This window comes from Cyprinodon tularosa, unplaced genomic scaffold (assembly GCF_016077235.1).
Source record: "Cyprinodon tularosa strain WSP-4 unplaced genomic scaffold, ASM1607723v1 ctg605, whole genome shotgun sequence".
Classification (NCBI taxonomy): Eukaryota; Metazoa; Chordata; class Actinopteri; order Cyprinodontiformes; family Cyprinodontidae; genus Cyprinodon; species Cyprinodon tularosa.
Genome location: NW_024039347.1, coordinates 168,703 through 190,843, shown reverse-complemented (window position 1 = coordinate 190,843; position 22,141 = coordinate 168,703). Strand labels below are relative to the sequence as shown.

At 36.2% G+C, this 22,141-nt stretch overlaps 2 protein-coding genes across 2 annotated transcripts; one reads left to right on the top strand and one right to left on the bottom strand.

The window, feature by feature from the left end:
* The first annotated feature begins 2,563 nt into the window (after positions 1-2,563).
* Positions 2,564-17,312, top strand: ube2b (ubiquitin-conjugating enzyme E2B (RAD6 homolog)). Its single transcript, XM_038307250.1, has 6 exons — positions 2,564-2,735; positions 12,169-12,249; positions 13,497-13,522; positions 15,141-15,230; positions 15,350-15,438; positions 15,833-17,312. The coding sequence occupies exons 1-6, from the start codon at positions 2,692-2,694 to the stop codon at positions 15,959-15,961; spliced, it is 459 nt and encodes a 152-aa protein (XP_038163178.1). The 5' UTR covers positions 2,564-2,691; the 3' UTR covers positions 15,962-17,312.
* Positions 17,313-20,764: 3,452 nt separating this feature from the next.
* cdkn2aipnl (CDKN2A interacting protein N-terminal like) lies at positions 20,765-22,141 on the bottom strand. The gene is made up of 3 exons (XM_038307233.1): positions 21,887-22,141; positions 21,129-21,234; positions 20,765-21,042 (listed from the first exon to the last, which is right to left on the bottom strand). Exons 1-3 carry the CDS (start codon positions 22,096-22,098, stop codon positions 21,034-21,036), a joined length of 327 nt encoding a protein of 108 aa, XP_038163161.1. The 5' UTR covers positions 22,099-22,141; the 3' UTR covers positions 20,765-21,033.

The following is a 22,141-nucleotide window of genomic DNA, read 5'->3' as shown; positions in this document are numbered from 1 at the left end:
ACTGAAGAGAATAATTAATGAAAAAAGTTGTGAAATTCTTAGTTTAAAATTTATTTAAGATGCAAATATTTTAGTAGGGCCCATCCTGCTTAACTTCACTTCTCTAAAAAATCACCAGAATATAAAAAAATAATGTATATTGTGTGAAAAATTTTCCACATAACTGCAGACCACTTAATGTTAGTAACTTTTACTGTGCTATAAAAATTCCACATTTTGCCACTTTGTTTCAGTTAAATCCACTGAAAACCTCCAACCTACAGGTGCTGGTCATAAAATTAGAATATCATGAAAAAGTAGATTGATTTCAGTAATTCCATTTAAAAAGTGAAACTTGTATATTATATTCATACATTACATACAAACTCATATATTTCAGATGTTTATTGTGTTTAATTTTGATGATTACAAATGACAACAAATGAAAATCTCAAATTCATCATATCAGAAAATTAGAATATTGTGAAAAGGTTCAAAATTGATGGCCCCTGGTGCCACACTCTAATCAGCTAATTAACTCAAACCACCTGCAAAAGCCTTTAAATGGTCTTTCAGTCTAGTTCTATAGGCTACACAATCATGGGGAAGACTGCTGACTTGACAGTTGTCCAAAAGACGACCATCGACACCTTGCACAAGGAGGGCAAGACACAAAAGGTCATCGCTAAAGAGGCTGGCTGTTCACAGAGCTCAGTGTCCAAGCACATTAATAGAGAGGCGAAGGGAAGGAAAAGATATGGTCGAAAAAAGTGTACAAGCAAGAGAGATAACCGCACCCTGGAGAGGATTGTGAAACAAAACCCATTCAAAAATGTGGGGGAGATTCACAAAGAGTGGACTGCAGCTGGAGTGAGTGCTTCAAGAACCACCACACACAGACGTATGAAAGACATGGGTTTCTGCTGTCGCATTCCTTGTGTCAAGCCACTCTTGAACCACAGACAGCGTCAGAAGCGTCTTGCCTGGGCTAAAGAGAAACAGGACTGGACTGCTGGTGAGTGGTCCAAAGTCATGTTCTCTGATGAAAGTAAATTTTGCATTTCCTTTGGAAATCAAGGTCCCAGAGTCTGGAGGAAAAGAAGAGAGGCACTTCATCCACGTTGCTTGAAGTCCAGTGTAAAGTTTCCACAGTCAGTGATGGTTTGGGGTGCCATGTCATCTGCTGGTGTTGGTCCATTGTGTTTTCTGAGGTCCAGGGTCAACACAGCCACATACCAGGAAGTTTTAGAGCACTTCATGCTTCCTGCAGCTGACCAACTTTTTGGAGATGCAGATTTCATTTTCCAACAGGACTTGGCACCTGCACACAGTGCCAAAGCTACCAGTACCTGGTTGAAGGACCATGGTATCCCTGTTCTTAATTGGCCAGCAAACTCTCCTGACCTTAACCCCATAGAAAATCTATGGGGTATTGTGAAGAAGAAGATGCAATACACCAGACCCAACAATTCAGAAGAGCTAAAAGCCACTATTAGAGCAACCTGGGCTATCATAACACCTGAGCAGTGCCACAGACTGATCGACTCCATGCCACGCCGCATTGCTGCAGTAATACAGGCCAAAGGAGGCCCAACTAAATACTGAGTGCTGTACATGCTCATACTTTTCATGTTCATACTTTTCAGTTGGCCAACATTTCTATAAATCCTTTGTTTTTATTGGTCTTCAGTAATATTCTAATTTTCTGATATGATGAATTTGAGATTTTCATTTGTTGTCATTTGTAATCATCAAAATTAAACAAAATAAACATCTGAAATATATGAGTTTGTATGTAATGTATGAATATAATATACAAGTTTCACTTTTTAAATGGAATTACTGAAATCAATCTACTTTTTCATGATATTCTAATTTTATGACCAGCACCTGTATAGCTGCACCTTTCCTTATCTAACCCTGACAGGGTTTCCTGTCCAAACCATTTCAAAATCTCACCCCAAGGTTTGCTGAAATGTTTACAGAAGAGGATTAGGGCAACTGAAAAAAGAAAAAAAGTTAACTGATTTTTAAATTTTATTTCAGTTTAATATGGGGGAAAAAAGTCAGAGTTCTGACTTTAATCTCAGAATTCTGATTGAGAAAAAAGTTAGAATTCTGAGAAAAAAGTCAGAATTCTGAGATTAAAGTCAGAATTCTGAGAAAAAAGTCTGAATTCTGAGAAAAAGTCAGAATTCTGACTTTTTTCCAATATTAAACTGGAATAAAAATTTAAAATCAGTTAACTTTTTTTTTTCCAGTGGCCCTAATCCTCTTCCGTAAATGTTGGCAGCCCTAAAACTGCAATTGCAGCTGCATTAATTAAGAAAAAAAAAAACTCAGGGTGAATATTAAGCGTTTCTGACTTTAATATTTGGCTTAAAATAATTCGGATGACTTTTCAAATACATTCCAACAAATTGACAGCTGTTCTTCTTCTTCTTGTTTTACTGGCGACTTGCAACCAAATAAATTGACAGCTGTTTTTAAAGCAGACAGGCTTTACAATACCCTGATTTTAAGAAAAACGTTGAAGGGTTCCGCCCCTGTTGGCCTCAGCATCGCAACCAGCCGACCTCAACCATAAATAGCTAGCTAGCCAGTTGTTGTTTTGGGGGAACACGAAAAGAGCTGCAAGCGGAAGAAACACCGGATTTCAGCTTTTTTCTCCGCTAATATAGTTTTTAATTTTTTTTATACACGACTGAAATAATGTCTACACCTGCGAGGAGGCGATTAATGAGAGATTTTAAAAGGTAAAGAATGCGTTTTTTGGAGGCTACCGCCTTGTTTTATGTTTAAGCTAGCGGCGTTAGCTCAATGGCTAGTTAGCTAAGCGTTAGCACCGGTTGAAGACGAAACTGTTCACACCGAAGAGACTTTTGTCTTAAAATCTAGTCCTAAATCATTTCCAAGTCCTTCTTTGACAGCAGTTTCTTTTTACACTGAGCCAAAGTCTAATCTCTGAAATGTTGATAATGTCTGGATCTATTTGCTTGCAGTATTTAGATCTGATGCAGTGTTTTCAGTGTTTCCAATCAGTTTGTGGCGCATAGGGGTCACATTTATTTTGCCTATAATAACGCAGAGAAACGCAATCAGTATGGATGAAAAGGTGCTTCACAATGATTATTGATATATTGGATAAAGCTAGAAGAAATTGGGTGGTTTAGCCGTTGGGGTATTTAAAATGACCAATGTAAAAGGAAGGAAAATCCAGAAAATCTGTTTATTTATTCATATCAGGTCGATTTACTTTCGATTTTTCTTTTCGAGGAAGGATGTTTGGGACTTTTTCTACAGCGCCGTGTTTCCCATGGCTGTATAAATTCCTGCCTCCTCTTTTGAAGCCACTTTAATGTTCTGTATTTGTCTGTAATGGACAGTAAACTTAATTCTCCGTGAAGAAAACATTTAAAAATATAGCTTGTATCGCAATCCATATGTTTGTGTAGTAATATATTATTTTATTTCTGCGATGTGCACTTAAAAAAACGTATCACGATATTGGGCAAAATTATTTTGATAACGAAAAGGGTTACAAAAAAAGGACACTAGTTGCATGAAGTATGATTTATATAATTAACCATCTCTTAACAATTTCATTTAATCATATTCTTCCAAATCTTCAATGCCCCAATATAATAAAACTGAGTGAAAATAAAGCTTTTGAAAATTAACCCATTTTCAAGATTTTTTCATTATTGTTGATCCTTATCATTTAGACCAGGGGTAACTAATTAAAAATCAGTGGGGTCCGAATATAGGAAAATCAACAACCAGTAAAGTCTGGAGACATTTTTAATTATAATCCGTTTCTTTAAACAGAATTCAATACTGAAATAAATTTAGGTGCTTATGCATTGACTTTTTAAATAAAAAAATTGAAAATTTTTGCATTTTAAGATCTAAAGTGTTTTTTGAAGTGGAGAACAACAATTGTTCAGTTTGGTTTATAGACTATTTCATGATTCACATATTTTGTAAAACACCTGAACTGACCATTTGTTTTTTCTTTCTTTTTTATCGCTTAATGAGAGCAGTGGGCTTTAGGCTGACCTGCAAGGCTTTAAACCTGGGTTTGAATGGTGACAAAGCCATTCTCATTCACATATAAAGGTGCTAATTTTGAGCCTGGTTTCATATTTACTTTTTGATTATGTTCATGGTGGAGAATCCTGCTTCACAGCAGCAGGTTAAGCCAAACATACTCAGAATGTGCAGGGTCATCTTTGAGCACAGTTTCACTTTGCTGTCACAAGTTCACTACAGTTCTTTCAGCAGTCCGCACTTTCTTTCACGTTTTCTCATCAGCGTTACCCACTGCCCGGCTTGCCACAGTTTTGCCTGCTGTGTCTAAAAGTAGCTAGTGGCAACAGCCCTGATTGACAGCTCATTGGCTAATATGTATCACGTGTAGCCTGGTCCCGCAGAGCTTTACCATGCAAACAGGAGAAGCGGCGCAAGTGAAGTTAGACATTCGTCGGACAACATGTGGTAATTTGTAAATGTTTTAAATCTGGTTTGGTCTGGATCCTCACTGCGGTCCGCTAATCTGTGACCTCTGATATAGACGATGAATCAAAAGTCTTATCAGGACTTGAAATTTATCATAATAAACAATACAATAAATGACCACCCCTAGTTTTTGTTATTATTCTAAAATTAAACTTGTACTCCTGTGTTAATAACATAAGAATCAGAGTCCCTTTTCTACTAGCTCCAACATGGTTTTATTACCATTGATCTCATCTGTAACCCTTATTTGGTTTAGCATTTTTGTCAGCTCCTCTTAAGTCTGACCCCATAGTTTTTAAACCAGTAGGGGCAAATTATTTTTTTTTTTTTTGTCTTTAGTCCATTTAAAAACCTAAACCAGATATTTTTGGGGGGGCAGGGGGGTTCAGAGTCATTTCTGGATCTACTGTGGAAATAACTGTGTCAAAATGCTATGCTGCAGCTCCTTTTAAGTTCAGATCTTCACCTATAACCAAGACGAATAGCAACCAAACCGAAAGAATGAGGTCCTTGATGCAGGCAGCTGAAAGCAGCTTCCTCTGTATGACAGCTGGACGACATTTGCAGTTTTTTTTCTTGTTTTTTCACCAGAACCTACTTGAGGGACTGTATGTCTGGAATCATCTTGAAAGAGCCAGAGTGGAACACCAGGCAAGATGAATGGGGTTTTATCTTGGGCCTGTTTCCTCCACACAACAAGATTTTATAAAGTGGAAGTAGGATGGATAGATTTTGATACATAGACCCAAGTAAAATTATTTTAAAATTATGGTTAGATATTATAAATTATTAGATAAATCTAAGAGTGTTCTTTTAGTTGGCTGCCTTTCTTTATGTGCAATGCATTTGGAGGATAGTTTTAAAGAAGTTTAAACCATCTGAGGAGAATGAGATAAGATTTCATGGTAGTGAAATTTTAACTTCTTTTTAACAGGAAGCAGTTTGTAAATAATATAATCATAGTGTGAAAATAAAGCTGATGTTTCTGTATCCTGAGAAACTCACCTGTAAAGGTGCATTCAGACCATGCACAGTGTGCGTTGTGATTTTCACAAGCCCCACGAGGAGTTTACTACTCTGCATTTCAGATGTACAATGTTTACACCCTGGACCACATCATCAAATTGGAGAAGCTTCAGCTTTCAAAGAAAGTTGTTTGGGCTGCTCTGTAAAGTTTGGAACTCAATGCTAATTTTGACATTTTGAATTGGAATAAGCTTCCTGGATGGGAAGCGTAATGCCTTCAAACCTGGAAAACAAAGTTTTGTTTTTCTTTTTACTTTTTTTGGAACGACTATGACGTGGATGGCTGAGAATCTTCACCAGCAGTAAAGCAACATATTTTTACTTATTGCCTAACAACAGCTTTTGCCTCCACCTTTAATAACAATATGTTAGTTGGTTGGATTTCTTAATTGCATTATTTGATTATTCAGTTAACTGAATTAAAGCACACCAAGCAGTTTAAGCACTAAGATGGGTCAGGATAAGGGTTTTTTTTTTTTTTTTTTTTTTTTTTTTTTAGAAGGAAGATGTTGGCACATTATGACATTTCCTTACTGCAGCTGCATTGCTTCTGCAAGGTTTAAGTATTCTGAAATGGTTACTCTCTGTTCTGTAGGGTTGATATTGGCTATTTGTTAGTCAGGCTTTCTGCTCAGGAAGTCATCCTGCAGTCAGTTTGTGAAATGCACACTGGTTTCCAATGGTGAAACTCCTTTAGGTTTTGAATTTGGATTAAAATAACATTTTATGAATGACTAATGTATGCATAGCATGCATTGTGTTCTATGAAAGGGCAAATGAGGCTCTCACTAATAAGGATGTAATGCACAAGCTTGTATTGTTTTTATTTGATTTAATTATACCTGCTATAAATCAGACACAATGTGAAAACAATTTTAACCACCAACTACTTTTCTGCTACCCAAGTATGTAGTGTTCTCCACATCTAGGGATGCTGACTTTTCAATAATTTTCTAATGTGCAGTACAACAATGTAACTCGCACCTTCCTAATCGATAAACTGAGTGGTGCACCTTTCACATAGCTGTAAAGGAGCTCGGGTACAGTGGGTTTGTCTGCAGTGCAGCCATTGGAAAAATATCTGGGATTTTACAAGCTAAAAATCCTCTTACAACTTTCAATGACTTAAAGTCCTCATAAAAGCCATAATTTTTCTATAAATGGTGTTAATATATGGGCTTTATATGCTTTAGATTTATTTTTGAAATTTTCTTTTAGCAGACAAAAGCAAGAGTTTGAATGTGACAATAACAGAGGCTTATTTAAGCGAGCTACCTTCATGTATACTGTTGGTGTAATTCTGCTAAAACTATGATCTAAAAACAGGCTAGTGGTGGGAAAATAAATTTAAAACCAGCTCCTTTGATTTGCTCATTTCTTTGTTGCTAGGCAGCTGTTGCTGTGGCATTTTTGCACTGCATGTCACTGAGATCATTTGTCAAACCAATGAGCATAGTTTGAAATTGTGCAAAAACAACTCCCAGTTTGGCAGTGGTAAATTTGTATTGTATTTATTCTAAGCTTAAACACTTGGGTTCTAAACTTATGTGCAGCATAAAACAAAATCTAGAACATGGTAATTAAAATGTTTTTATTTTTTTCATTTGGATAAGTGTAGTAGAAGGCTACTACACAGTCATAGAGTTGTTTGCCAGTTTAGGTTGCCAAATGATATAAATTGATTATTCTTATCAGTGGAATTTAAGAGAAACTTGGATTATTTTCATATATTGTAATCTGTTTGGATGTTATTCGATCAAACCATATGACGTTTCTAAAATGTTTGGCTAACTATTTGCTGCTCTGTTCCCAGCCTAATAGGAAGTGGGTATAAAAAAATAACGGTTTTCTGTGTAGTAGATTAAATATGCAATACAGCAATTTACCTGTGCACAAAGGAATACAAAAAAGCTTATTTTTAAAACAATGAGTTTTAAAGTGTTTTGGGAATTTTTAGACACACAACTATATCATTATTTTCTGCGAATGAAAAAGGCATGTAGGGAAAAAATGGTTAATTGCAACATTTTATTATTCATTTAATTGTATTAAAGCACACCAAGCAGTTTAAGCACTAAAACTGGTCAGGGAGAAGTTTTTTTTTTTTTTTTTTTTTTTTTTTTTTTTTTTTTTTTTTTTTTTTTTTTAAATAGGAAAGATGTTGTTGACAATTCATTTCCTGACTGCAGCTGCGTTGCTTCTGCAAGTTTTAAATGTCGTGGCATGATTACTTTCTGTTCTGCAGAGAGAAACAGAGCCTCATGAAAAGCAGTGTCACCGTTTTAGTAATTTCTTCTAACTCCGAGCGGTCAGATCCTTTGATATTGCAAACATTCCATAACTGAAGTGCTTCATTGTCTTTAAGTTAAAGTAGAGATTATTTGCAAACAAATAATATCTGTTCAGAAGGCTTTTTTATGTGTGTTGTAGTGTTGCCACCATCCACTCGCTGGTATTTGCAAGCATGCCAGAGCAAAAACATAAAATGATCCAAATTCCTGTCTGGGATTGTTTACTCTGTGTTAATGGTGACGAAGATGCATAGAGATACAGTCATATGAAAACTTTTGGGCACCCCTATTAATCTTAATTATTTTTATTTCTAAATATTTGGGTGTTTGCAACAGCTATTTCAGTTTGATATATCTAATAAGTGATGGACACTGTAATATTTCAGTACTGAAACAAGGTTTATTGGACTAACAGTAAATGTGCAATATGCATAAAAAAAAATTTGACTGGTGCAAAAATATGGGCACTTCGGCAATGGAAAAAAAAAACATTAATATTTGGTAGATCTTCCTTTTGCAAAAACAACAGCCTCTAGTACTAGTTGTAATGAGTTCCTGGATTCTGGATGAAGGGATTTCTGACCATTCTTCTTTGCAAAACAATTCCAGTTCAGTTAAGTTTGATGGTCGCCCTGCTTCAAATCCTCCCACAGATCTTCACTGATATTCAGGATGGCCATTCCAGAATATTGTAATTGTTCCTCTGCATGAATGCCTGAGTAGATTTGGATCATTGTCTTGCTGAAATATCCATCCCGGCGTAACTTCAACTTCGTAACTTATTCTTGAACATTATTCTCAAGAATCTGCTGATATTGAGTGGAATCCATGTGACCCTCAACTTGAACAAGAGTCCCAGTGCCAGCATTGGCAACGCAGCCCCAAAGCATGATGGAACCTCCACCAAATTGTACAGTGGGTAGCAAAGTGTTTTTCTTGGAACGCAGTCCATTTTTACCGCCATGCATTACGCCTTTTTTTTATGACCAAACAACTAAATCTTTCATCAGTCCACAGGACGTTATTCCAAAATGAAGCTGGTTTGTCCAAATGTGCTGATTCTGTTGTGGAGTGCTTGCAGAAAAGGCTTCTGTCGCATCACTCTCGCTTACAGCTTCTCTTGGTGTAAAGTGCCCTGAATTGTTGAACGATGCACAGTGACACCATCTGTAGCAAGATGATGCTTCAGGTCTTTGGTGGTTTGTGGGTTGTCCTTTACCTTTCTCACCATTCTTTTTCTCTGCCTCTCTGATATTTTTCTCTGCCTGCCACTTCGGGGCTTAGCAAGAATTGTCCCTATGGTCTTCCATTTCCTTACTTGGTTCCTCACAGTGGAAACTGACAGTTTAAATCTCTGAGACAACTTTTTGTATCCTTCCCCTAAATGACTATGTTAAACAATCTTTGTTTTCCGGTCATTTTAGAGAAGTTTTTATGTGCCCATGATTAATCTTCAGAGGAGATTCAAATAGGAGAAAAACTTGCAACTAGCCTACTTAAATACATTTTCTTATGATTGGATACACCTGGCCATTAGGTTCAAATCTTAATTAAGTTACCAAACCAATTTTGTGTTTCAGTAAGTCAGTGAAAAGTAGTTAAGGGTATTCAAATCAATAAAATGATGAGGTTACCCAAATTTTTGCACCCGTCAAGTTTTGTTTTAATGCATATTGCACATTTACTGTTTGTCCAATAAACCTCAATTCAGTACTGAAATATTTCTGTGCCCATCAGTTATTAGATATATTAAACTGAAATAGCTGTTGCAAACACCCAAATGTTTTGACATAAAGAATAATTATGATTAATACGGGCGCTCAAACTTTTTCATATGACTGTATATTAGAAATACCATCCACTTCCCTGAAACACAGTAGCAAATAGTCTGACAGCATGTTAGAACCACATACCCTGTGCATCTAAACAGTTTACATATTTTATTTTTATGATTATGGTTTCCTAAACATTTACTTTAAGTGTATAGGCAGAAGTTGACTCTCTAAAACACACCCCTCCTCATTTGCATAATGAGGCAGAAATGCATACAGAAATGTAAAACAGCCAGAAATAAATAGCATGGTAGAAATATATAGGGTAAATAATACAAAGAAAAATAAAACAGACAAAAATATTATACCATGCACACAAATACTTTAAAAAATAAGTAATAAAGTTGAAGATTATAACAGACAATAAATAAATATGGTAATTATAACGAAGGCGAATAAGTAAAGAAGCTAATTAAGAGATTCATACATTTATGCATCACCGTATAATTTTATTGCTACCTTCATTTATTTGTTTATTGTATTTTTGTGGGCAATACAGGTGCTGGTCATAAAATTAGAATATCATGAAAAAGTAGATTGATTTCAGTAATTCCATTTAAAAAGTGAAACTTGTATATTATATTCATACATTACATACAAACTCATATATTTCAGATGTTTATTTTGTTTAATTTTGATGATTACAAATGACAACAAATGAAAATCTCAAATTCATCATATCAGAAAATTAGAATATTACTGAAGACCAATAAAAACAAAGGATTTATAGAAATGTTGGCCAACTGAAAAGTATGAACATGAAAAGTATGAGCATGTACAGCACTCAGTATTTAGTTGGGCCTCCTTTGGCCTGTATTACTGCAGCAATGCGGCGTGGCATGGAGTCGATCAGTCTGTGGCACTGCTCAGGTGTTATGATAGCCCAGGTTGCTCTAATAGTGGCTTTTAGCTCTTCTGAATTGTTGGGTCTGGTGTATTGCATCTTCTTCTTCACAATACCCCATAGATTTTCTATGGGGTTAAGGTCAGGAGAGTTTGCTGGCCAATTAAGAACAGGGATACCATGGTCCTTCAACCAGGTACTGGTAGCTTTGGCACTGTGTGCAGGTGCCAAGTCCTGTTGGAAAATGAAATCTGCATCTCCAAAAAGTTGGTCAGCTGCAGGAAGCATGAAGTGCTCTAAAACTTCCTGGTATGTGGCTGTGTTGACCCTGGACCTCAGAAAACACAATGGACCAACACCAGCAGATGACATGGCACCCCAAACCATCACTGACTGTGGAAACTTTACACTGGACTTCAAGCAACGTGGATGAAGTGCCTCTCTTCTTTTCCTCCAGACTCTGGGACCTTGATTTCCAAAGGAAATGCAAAATTTACTTTCATCAGAGAACATGACTTTGGTCCTGTTTCTCTTTAGCCCAGGCAAGACGCTTCTGACGCTGTCTGTGGTTCAAGAGTGGCTTGACACAAGGAATGCGACAGCAGAAACCCATGTCTTTCATACGTCTGTGTGTGGTGGTTCTTGAAGCACTCACTCCAGCTGCAGTCCACTCTTTGTGAATCTCCCCCACATTTTTGAATGGGTTTTGTTTCACAATCCTCTCCAGGGTGCGGTTATCTCTCTTGCTTGTACACTTTTTTCGACCACATCTTTTCCTTCCCTTCGCCTCTCTATTAATGTGCTTGGACACTGAGCTCTGTGAACAGCCAGCCTCTTTAGCGATGACCTTTTGTGTCTTGCCCTCCTTGTGCAAGGTGTCGATGGTCGTCTTTTGGACAACTGTCAAGTCAGCAGTCTTCCCCATGATTGTGTAGCCTATAGAACTAGACTGAAAGACCATTTAAAGGCTTTTGCAGGTGGTTTGAGTTAATTAGCTGATTAGAGTGTGGCACCAGGGGCCATCAATTTTGAACCTTTTCACAATATTCTAATTTTCTGATATGATGAATTTGAGATTTTCATTTGTTGTCATTTGTAATCATCAAAATTAAACAAAATAAACATCTGAAATATATGAGTTTGTATGTAATGTATGAATATAATATACAAGTTTCACTTTTTAAATGGAATTACTGAAATCAATCTACTTTTTCATGATATTCTAATTTTATGACCAGCACCTGTAAATTGTATGCTTATTTATTGAACATTTAATTATTTCTGTGTTTATTTTTAAATATGGCAGTTGGTCCTCCATAGCATCTCTGGTACCGAGGCGTTAACAGGCTTGAAGTTTAAAGCGGGTGGGCTGTACAGCCACAGAACAGCAGAGCCTCTGATGAGCCTTTGGAGTAGCATTATGTTTACTGACGACTTATTATTGGATAGGCGGCATGCTGTTGATCTTTGATCCTCGCACTGTATCATATTTCTGTTTGTTGTTTTGACTGATAATTAGCTGGTTGTCAAGGTGACTTATTAGTTTCCTTAATGCAGAATGCATTCATCAATCCCTCTGGATATGTTTGCTTTTGCCCGCCACCTCCTCCTTAAATGTCAGTTTCTTTTGTCTTTCTCTTTCCTCTCCTCCTTAATGTTCCTTTTCTTTGCTACTCAGACTTCAGGAAGATCCTCCCACTGGTGTGAGCGGAGCTCCGTCAGAGAACAACATCATGCTTTGGAACGCTGTTATTTTTGGGTGAGTCATGTTCTAAATCCTTCTCTCCTCCCGCTGCCTCTGTGATGCACATGTTCTGCAAACTGCTCCAGTCACTGCTCGCCCCTTCCCTCATCCACTTCTTTGCTATGTTAGAAAATCCTAGATGTCCTGCCTGATACATGCGTATCTTGAACCCTCAAATCCATTTTAGATGCATAGATGTACAACAGGATTCAATTCATCTCTTCATAATGCAGTTCAAATTACAGTGAACAAAAAGGCTTTTGTTCTGCAGATGTCAACACCCATTTAGTAACGCGGTTATAAACAGGAACATTTTAAATCTTATATATATAAAACACAAAAACATGACTTTAAGCTTTTAAGCTTTCCTCCTTAACTTCTTTATTTGAAAAAAAAAACTATACTTCTGAAACAAACACAGGTGTTATTCATTAACGTTAACTGTAATAATTTTCTCCTTAAGCTTCTCTGACTCATGGAGGATTTTTATAGAAAAAAAATAATGATGGTTTAACAAAAGAAATTCTGTTGAGGAATTAAAAGCCCTGTCCTTGGTTACGTCATAAGAAAACATAATCTTTAACATTCTTTAAATTAGCATAGGTGGTGGTTATCCTGGAGTTTTGGAAAAAAGTTAGCCCACTAGTTTTGGAAAAACTGAACTATAGGAAAGTAAGAGGCAAACATACATTCACAGCATGTCACTGACTCAATTATGCAATAAGGTAATGTGATGATAATCAGTTGGATTGTGTATGTTTGTTCATCGCCTTTTATCATTTTATACATAGGTACACTGTTTGACGTGTTTTGCAAGTGCAGCAAATATGATTCGTCTCAATTAAAATGCCATCGTTTCACTTTTGCTTTTACCCATTGAGGTGCATCTTTTACATGCATGCCTTTCATTCCATCAGTGTCAGTTCATCTTTACCCTCATGGTGAACTTTATTGAATATCTTGTGGAGCTGCAGCAGGTTAGAACAAAAGAGAGGAAGATGATTAGTTCACAATTACGTAGTAACCAGGTATATGAACCTGATATTAATACTCAATATTAAAGTCATTTGGAATGATTTATGGGGGGTGAAGGAATGATTTTCAAAGCTTAAACACTAAAAGCAATAACAAAGTGTAATGTGTGACTGCAACATTTACTCACTACGAAATGATGCTTTGCTTTTATATATATTTTAGAATCATATTTTTGGGCTCTGCTAATAAGCAATCTGTGTCTCTCTCCTTCCTCTCGCTCTGTACAGGCCTGTTGGAACACCATTTGAAGATGGTAAGGTTTTTTTGTTTTGTTTTTTAAGTATTTATTGTTTTGTTTACCAAAACAACTGAAATTTATTGAATTCAACTACTTAACAATGAATGCAGTGCTGTATTTCTGCTTCAGCATGTAAGCATACTGTGCAAACATTAGGCTATAAGGATTATACAACAAAATACTCAGAGTACACTTCAGTTGATCCACTCATTAGTAAGTTGGCCAAAGGGATATAAATGCATGATTTCACTGCAAATACAGAAAGGAAAAATGTCACTAACACTCAAACTGAAAACGCATGCAATGAAAAAATTCTGCAAAGAAAATAAGCAGATATCAGAGAAAGTGGAGAGCAACAAAGTGGAAGCACACTGCATACAGAAAAAAGCTGAAAATTGATAAGTAATGCTAAAACACAAAACGCATGCAAAGGGAAAAATGCTGAAAAACAAAAATTAGCAGTTAAATTTGCAAACTGGAGGAGTGAGTCCAGACCAGTGGGGGAGGGAGTCCAGACCAGTGGGGGAGAAGATAAGCAACTCACAACGGATCATCTATGGGACTGTTTAAAATATTAAGTATTCATTAATATTTTAACAAAATCCAAAGATTTAGGTAATATTTACATCCTGATTTCTAATCTACGGTGGAAGCTTTGCTCATACTACATAACTCATTTTAGCGAGGAAAAGCGTCGGTCTTCTCTGATAGGCAGTTTACTTAAAGATCAACCTGTCACTTCGTTTTAACAATCTGTGCTTTAATGTTGTTGCCAATTCTTTTTGTTTGAGGGGGTGGGTTTAGGATGTTCTGAAAAGTCGCTAAATGTTACCTTTGTCAACTTCTGCCATCTTTGTTTTGATGAGACTTGTCACATTTTCAATTGACAAAGCAAAACTTGCAGAAAAATGGCATTCCTCCCATTAATAAAAATGAATAAATAAATCAAAAACCACACAAGCTTTGTATTGAAGTAAATAATTTTTAAACACTACAGTTTTAGATGCATTCTGTACAGTAATATTGTCAAGGATAAACTGTTTGGCTTGTTTATGGGAATCCCTTTATTTTTTATTTTTTTTTATTTATGATCTCCAAAAGGTATAGCGCCAAAAATACAGTTTAGCAGAAGAACAAGTTTGCTGATGTAGCTGTGATCATCTGCATTTTTTCAGATTAAGTGAAACTTCTGGGGGGGGTGGGGGACAACATTCTTTGCTCAAAGCCTGCAGGACGGATCAGTTTATATTTCTGCTATTTCAGAATCTTATTCCACTTGCAAAGACTGTTGGTACATTGGATTTGGACTAAGGCTAGTGCCTGTGGGTAAACAGGACTGAGATCTGGAATCTTAGACTATGCATCAGTGCAGCTGTTTTTAGATGGTTTTCTTAATTTCACATTTTTATAAATCTTGGATTAAGGTAATGTTTTCAGTTTAGTATTGCAGAGTATTCAGTTTGCCATTCAATATTTGCTGTCAATCGTTTACTTTTACTCTTATTCTGTACATGCATTGTTATGGTAATTGATATCTAGTCACTCCGTGATGTCTTTTCACCATCTTTGTTTTTAGTTTGTTTTTTTTTGCAAGATAAACATTTGCAGCCAATCTTGATTTCTGTCTCTACAGGAACATTTAAACTGCTGATAGAGTTTTCAGAGGAGTATCCAAACAAGCCTCCCACAGTTCGATTTGTCTCCAAAATGTTTCATCCAAATGGTAGGTGGCGCTACTGCAGAAAGGACCCCAAACCCATGTGGAGCTTAAAACTTTTTTTCATGATATTATATATTTATCCTGATATTTTATCAACAATTTATTTTTTCCCTGTTTCCTAGTTTATGCTGACGGCAGTATATGTTTAGACATTCTTCAGAATCGCTGGAGCCCTACGTATGATGTTTCATCCATACTCACCTCCATCCAGGTTTGTCAGTAACTTCCTTTTGTGTGGCCCAATTGAAAAAATTCTCGCCCGACTGGAAAAACAGCCTTTAAAAGACAAAAAAAATCATACGGTGTATGCCCAGCCTAAAAAGAGGACTAGATAAAGGCAACAGTCTAACTCTTCTTTTTAGACCAGGTTTTTACATTGTTGATGTTTTATCTGCACATTTAATACTAGATGAATCTGAATGTGGTGATTCCTGAAGTAGGGCTTCCAGCTGTTATTCCCTCATTGCCAATGCAGCTCATTCTTCCATACTTCTTCCATCCACCTAACTTTCTTGTAATACTCTGGGATACAGCCCACTGTGACCTGTTTGTTTTTCATAGAAATTGATGTTTGTAAAATCATCTCGTTGTTTCTCTCTCTGCAGTCTTTGCTTGATGAGCCAAACCCCAACAGCCCAGCCAATAGTCAGGCGGCACAGCTCTACCAGGAAAATAAGAGGGAGTACGAAAAAAGGGTAACAGCCATTGTGGAGCAGAGCTGGGTAGACGTCTGAGCATTTTTCCCCCTATACCCTTTATCTTCACACACACCCCTCTTCATCATCCCTCTTATTCAGTCTCTCATCAATAAATAACAGTAACCATATCAAAACTCAAGTGCCACCCTGATTTAAAAAAAAAAGAAGAAAAACACCAAATCTGAACAGACATTAACTTGCTTACCAATACATTATAGGAAATGTGGGATGGTGGGGTTGATCTTATGTTATGTTTTTTGATTTTATTTTTTTATTGCATGGTGTGGAATAAGTTATTGCTAACAAATTTGTAATATATCTTTGGTTGGACTAAAGCGGTTAATGCCCAAGATTTGAAAAACATTTTTTTTTTGTTTTTCTGATGATGTGCTGGTTTGAAAAAGGACATGCTAAATGACCAAATCGGCATATTTTTAAAAAGCTGTGGAAACGAACAAAAAAAACACGGAAATGCCTTTTTAGAGTCCATAGCATCAGTTTTCCTCCGTCCATCTGCAAATGCGGCTGAGGAGGAACAGGTTGTCTGCTCCTGCAGATTTCTGCTTCTTTTTGTTTTTAAAGAATGATTAAGTTGGGATTCAACAAGGGTTACAGGACAACAAGAGCACAGATGAATCACGGCTGGCCATGATGGAGGTTTATTATTAGAGGGAATAATGTTTGTGTTTTGTTCTAAAATGGAGAGCCCCTTATTTTCCCTCCTATGTTCTTGTTGGCACGAAAGGTATGCAGGCATGTTTATTAAAAGCAAGAATGACAGGATTGGAGAAAATATGGTGTTAGGGAGGGAGTTTAAGGCTTCCATATCATGTCTGCTGATCCTCTGTTATTCACACGTTTTTCTTCATAGAAGAAAATCGGAGAAGGGAGTAAAGGAGCTTTTTCTTATTTCTTAATGTATAATTTCCCTCCACATAAAAAATACTTTCTGTTCATTTAAGGCCAGGGGCTTAAGTGTCCATAGCTTGGATGGTTCTATTAAAACCAAGCTGCATATATATTAAAAATAAGGTCAAGAGAAACAGAGATTTAATCATTTGATTTGGAATTTTTACAAAACAAGCTATTATATTGAAAATTTAAGCATTTTTACAGTAACTTTGTCTGCAATGTTTTTTTTTTTGTTTTTTTTTTTGTTTTTTGATGGCGTTTCCTCTAAACATCATTACTACATGACTTGCCCTACCTAGTAGCATCTGCTCAATAATCATTCAAGTCCCCCTTTCTTAAACGAAGATGGTCATATTGTGGCTTGTGACTTATTTCACCTAGTAAACAGAGTATGCTATAAAATTTTGAGAAACAAATGTATACTTAAAATAATATGCTGTATAAAACATAATAAAACACATTTTTCAGACTTTGACGAAAGCTTCTCTTTGTGTTTTTTCTCTTTTGCATATGATCCCCTAATTAAAATTGACTTAGAAAAAGTTATGCATTCCGGAGCTGCATAAAGTTCTCAAACACCTTAAAACTGAAAAGTTATTGGGTTAGAGTCAGAAAATTGTTCACTATAATTGGGGAAAGTAAAGTAGTATTTTTTTTTTTTTTGTATCAAAAGAGGCAAAACAAGCAATGTTTTGTTTTCAATCCCTTTACTTGGATAAAAATAATAATTCTTTAAATGACAAAATTATTCCTGAAACAAAATATATGATCTAAACCCAAAGTCAAGCATATTCAAAGCATTATTCCGTGATAAATGTTTACATTCTAGTAATAATAATTTACTTTCTCAAACACATTTTAAATAATTCCTCTTTTCGTTTTTTTTTTTGTTTTTTTTACTTTTCATTTTAACGTTTTAATCTGAATATTCAAACAATTTGTGGCTCCCCAGCTCCTTCTCTTTGGAACAAACTTTCCTGCAGTGTATTCACCCAGGCAACCTCATAGTGCTCATTGCTGCACAGTGAGTGAACATCTCCAAACTGATCCCTTAATTAGCTTCACCTGGAGTCTATCTCCAGGTTGGGAGACACTCCCCTATTCTCAGTTAGAGGAAGGCGGGGAATGAATTCAGCTCAACAGTGGGACAATAAAGGGATTGACATTACATATATAGTACATACCTATACATTATATACACAGTAGGCTGTATTATAAGGAGGAGGTCTGGAGATGATACGTTTGTGTAGCTCCTAGGTCCTGAATGAGTGAGGGAGAGAAGCAGTGTCATGAGGCATGATCTTTGGTCCTGATGGACTGCAGCCTCCTGCCAGAGCAAAGTGTCTGAAATGGTTTGGCTGGGGTGCAAAGGATCAGCCATGATCTTCCCTGTACGCCTCAAAGTCCTTGAGGCGTACAGATCCTCGAGAGATTGAAGGTTGCAGCCAATCACCTTCTCTGAAGAACGGATGACACGCCGCAGTCTGTCCTTGTCCTTGCCAGTGGCACCAGCTTACCAGATCAAGAGGTAAGAATGGAGGAGTAGAAGTGCACCAGAGTAATATGTAACCTTTCTAGAGAAATATAAAATGAATGTTTCTGTTTTTAAAGAAGTTCATTATTGCCACCAACCAGACCATTAAAAAGCAGTTTGTCTTTCGTTTATATGCCTATTCCAAATCAATGAATCCTTTAATGATAAATTGGTCCAATAATGAAACAAAGTAGTCTTGATTTAAAAGAAAAATGTCTATAAACATCCACAAAATTATTTAAATACTGTAATGATGTACTTAGTTACTAGGCACTGATGTATTGACATGTCTTATGGAGTTGAAATTTAGATCTAAAATTTGCTGTTCAATAGGTAAAGATCACATTCTTAGGAAGTAAAAATCGGCTCATAAATCTGGCATCAGGTGATTTTTCTGAGGCATATACATGGGTTTGACCCCATGAAAATGAGAAAGCGTTGTGTCTGTATAGATTCAGCTGTAAAATGGATCCAAAGCTCTGAAAGATTGGGGGGGGGGGGGCATTGGGTGCTTTAAGCAGCACATTAAAAGCAGCTCCACCACAATCTATAGTCATTTTACTTTAATTGACTCGTAGACCCTCAAGATGTTAAACTGGAGGAGATCTAACAGCAGGAATCTCTCTTCAATGAGTCCTCATCTTTACAGCAGGACAAAGCCTCCCTTTACGTCTTAAAGGGCTGCTTCCAGGAGAATAACAATAACAATGTTCTCTTTTCTAAAAGAGATTTGAAATATTTGGTAAGGGAGGTTAAAAACCTTGGATGAACTTCATTAATCCACCTCCAACAAGTGGAGCAATGCTCCTTCCAATCTCCCAAAAAACACCAAGCATGTGCTACTTAATATTATCCATGGCCCTTTTCAACATTTTCTTTTTCAGAACTGATTATCTTGTTTGAGTTTAAAAAAACTTTCAAGTCTTTGGGGGACTTTTCTTTTGTCTCATGTTAAAGTTCAACGCCAAACTGAGTATTGGTGATGTGATTTTTGTTTTTTGGTGAGGGAGCCATGTTGGGCAGAATTGACATTTAAAGGAGATTTCCAGTGTGTATGCAGCATTTATTTAATTACAAGGATTAGGCAGGTTTGACCTAAATTAAAGCCTGATTTTACTCCTTGGTGTGCATGTATAGTTCTTTTTGGTGAATACAGCAGAAAATCCACATATGAATTTTCATTACTTCTACCAATCTACCCCAATCCTCTGGAATGAGGTAGATTGATGGTAAATTGGGAACACAATAAAAAAAAAGTTTGCTCTATTTTAATGGGAAAACATTGCACTCTGCTATGCAAGCTGCCTTTTTAACTCAGATCTTCCTGCTTTAGTTCCTTCTGTGAACCATTTCCAACCCTGTAGTTTAAGTAATCCAGTTATCATAGATTTTAAAGAAAAAATAATCTAAGCTAATTTTAGTTAAGGATTCTAAACTAAGCATTTCCAAATTATAATTTTGTCCCAGGCTAAATAATGTTTGCTTTTTTTATTGCGATGTGCTTGACTAATTTTTTGAACATTCAGGACATTTTAATTTGCTTTATAAACTAGAATCTTTTTCATTTGTTCAATCTTTGTTTTTTTTTTCAACTTTAAAGTTGTCATTTAAAGTGAAAGAGTGTTTGGTCTGTTTCTGCTCTCTGCATTTCATTTGAGCTCAGTTCAGCTTTTTACAGACATAAGATGAAGCAGAAAGCAGCTGAAAAACCAGGGGTGTGTAGATTACCCCAAATTTTACTAAAGTAAGAGTAGCACTAAATTTTTTGTATTATTTTATTCAAAAGTAAAAAAATATTTGGTAAAAAGTAGTGTTGTGCCGATGCCCTTTTTTGGCCCCAATACCGATACCTGGCTGTGCAGTATTGGCTGATACCGATACCATCTGTTTGAAATTGATGTGTGTGTGTGATGAGTCCATTAACACCGATGTGTCGGTGCATGCATGGAGCCCATAGAGCAAAACTGTATCAGTGAGCGTGTCGTTTCAAGAAAGTCATGTGACCGATACAGAAGTAGTTTCTTACAGACTGACTCACTAAGCTGTGTTTAAAAACGTATCTGTCAATATGATTCATCTGCTTAAAAAAATGTATAATCTTTTGCGGTGAATCATTAAAATTATCAATACTTTTATAACAGCCTAAAAGAAATAGGAACATTTTAGGCTTTGCATTTTTATTTTCTCGTTGTGTTATTCTTTTTTGTGTTATACAATGTGACTAACGGACATAGTAAATTACTATTTTTTACTAGGTTTTAAAGCATACACATGGCATTTAGTTTGAATTAATAGACTGAGGTGAGTGTCACCTTTGCAATTTTCTTAATTCCTAAAATTGGATAGTTTACCAATATTTTATTATTTAAAAACCAGGGAACTCAGACAACAGCGTTTGAAAAAAAGTTATTTTAATCTTCTAGAAAACACATTAAAAAACAGGTTAAAACATGCCGGGATTGCTAAAAATGTACAAATGCATTCATAAAATGTGACTGCACTCAAACTGAAAAATCACAGGTAAAAATCAAGAATGCGATGAGATGCTCCCACAAAAAAAAAAAAAAAAAGGTTTGTTAATCAGTTCAATTAAAAGGATCAATTTCTCTAAAATCCTTAAAATGCTGGTCAATGTTGAGCACATCCTGGGCGTCTGCTCCAGTCATCGGCCCTGTGGCAGAGCAGGAGAATTCAGTTAGGACTTTCTCTTACATCTTATTGTTTTCTGATGGTGTTTTTTTTTTTTTTACAGAATACCTGCTGGTTTTTAATAATTTCATCCCTGGTCTTGAAAACTGGTGCGTCCTTTACAACGATGCCCTCGGCCATTTCCTTCACTTTATCCAGAAGCTCTGTGCTGTAGCTGAAAGTAAAAAGATGGATTCAGTCACTATAAACTTAAAGTTTGCTTTTATAACAGATTTACACAAGTTCAATACAGCATAAGAAATGGAAGAATACAAGAAAGAAAAGAAGAGAAAGGGGAATGATTAAAGGAAGGAATGGATGAAATAAAATATATATAGGAATAAAGGGAGGTAACAATTAAAGAAAATAATAAATTGTAGAATAAATGTGATAATTTATGTAAAAATAAATGGAAAGTTAGGGTAGAAAGAAATACAAGGAAGGAAAGAAGAAAAAGGTTAATGAAAGAATGATGAAAGGATGAAAGAATTGAAAAAAAAGAATAAAAAAGTTGTAACAATGAAAGAAAATAATAAATTGTACAATAAATTGGATAATTTATGTAAGGACAAAACTAATGGGAAAGTAAGGGTAGAAGGAAATAAGGCAAGGAAACAAAGGAGAATGGAAGACAGGAAGGAAGAAAATAATAAAGGATGCCAAAAATAAAGAAAGAAGGAAATAAGAGGGAAAGGACATAACATGGAACTTAACTCTTAAACATGAATTAATAAATGAAGCACTGGATCTAATATTTATCAAACTGGGTGAGAGAATCATTCAGTAAAAAGGCTCATGGGGTCTGAGATCGTGGTGTGTTTACGTACCGACATCCCATGAAGACGTTGTTGGCCCACACCATGGACAGAGACAGCAGATGGTCCAGCTGCTCCTCCTTAAAATCGTCCATGTTCCTCAGGATAAACTCCCTCCGGGCCTCCCAGTGTTTTTCGCTCTCCCAGTAACCCCGGTACGTCTCTACCTGCTTGGCCAGAACACGGTTCTGTTGAATAAAATCCTCCACGTCCGGAGCAGACATTTTTTTTTTTCTTGGACCTGAAGGGGAACGCAACTTCCTGTGC

Bases quoted from the DNA above. Each gene is read 5' to 3' on its own strand.
- cdkn2aipnl (XM_038307233.1), bottom strand. From the start codon at position 22,098: ATGTCTGCTCCGGACGTGGAGGATTTTATTCAACAGAACCGTGTTCTG. The intron at 21,235-21,886 runs GTACGTAAACAC...TTTTACTTTCAG, and splicing joins AACGTCTTCATGGGATGTCG to CTACAGCACAGAGCTTCTGG.
- ube2b (XM_038307250.1), top strand. From the start codon at position 2,692: ATGTCTACACCTGCGAGGAGGCGATTAATGAGAGATTTTAAAAG. The intron at 13,523-15,140 runs GTAAGGTTTTTT...CTGTCTCTACAG, and splicing joins TGGAACACCATTTGAAGATG to GAACATTTAAACTGCTGATA. The intron at 15,231-15,349 runs GTAGGTGGCGCT...CCTGTTTCCTAG, and splicing joins CAAAATGTTTCATCCAAATG to TTTATGCTGACGGCAGTATA.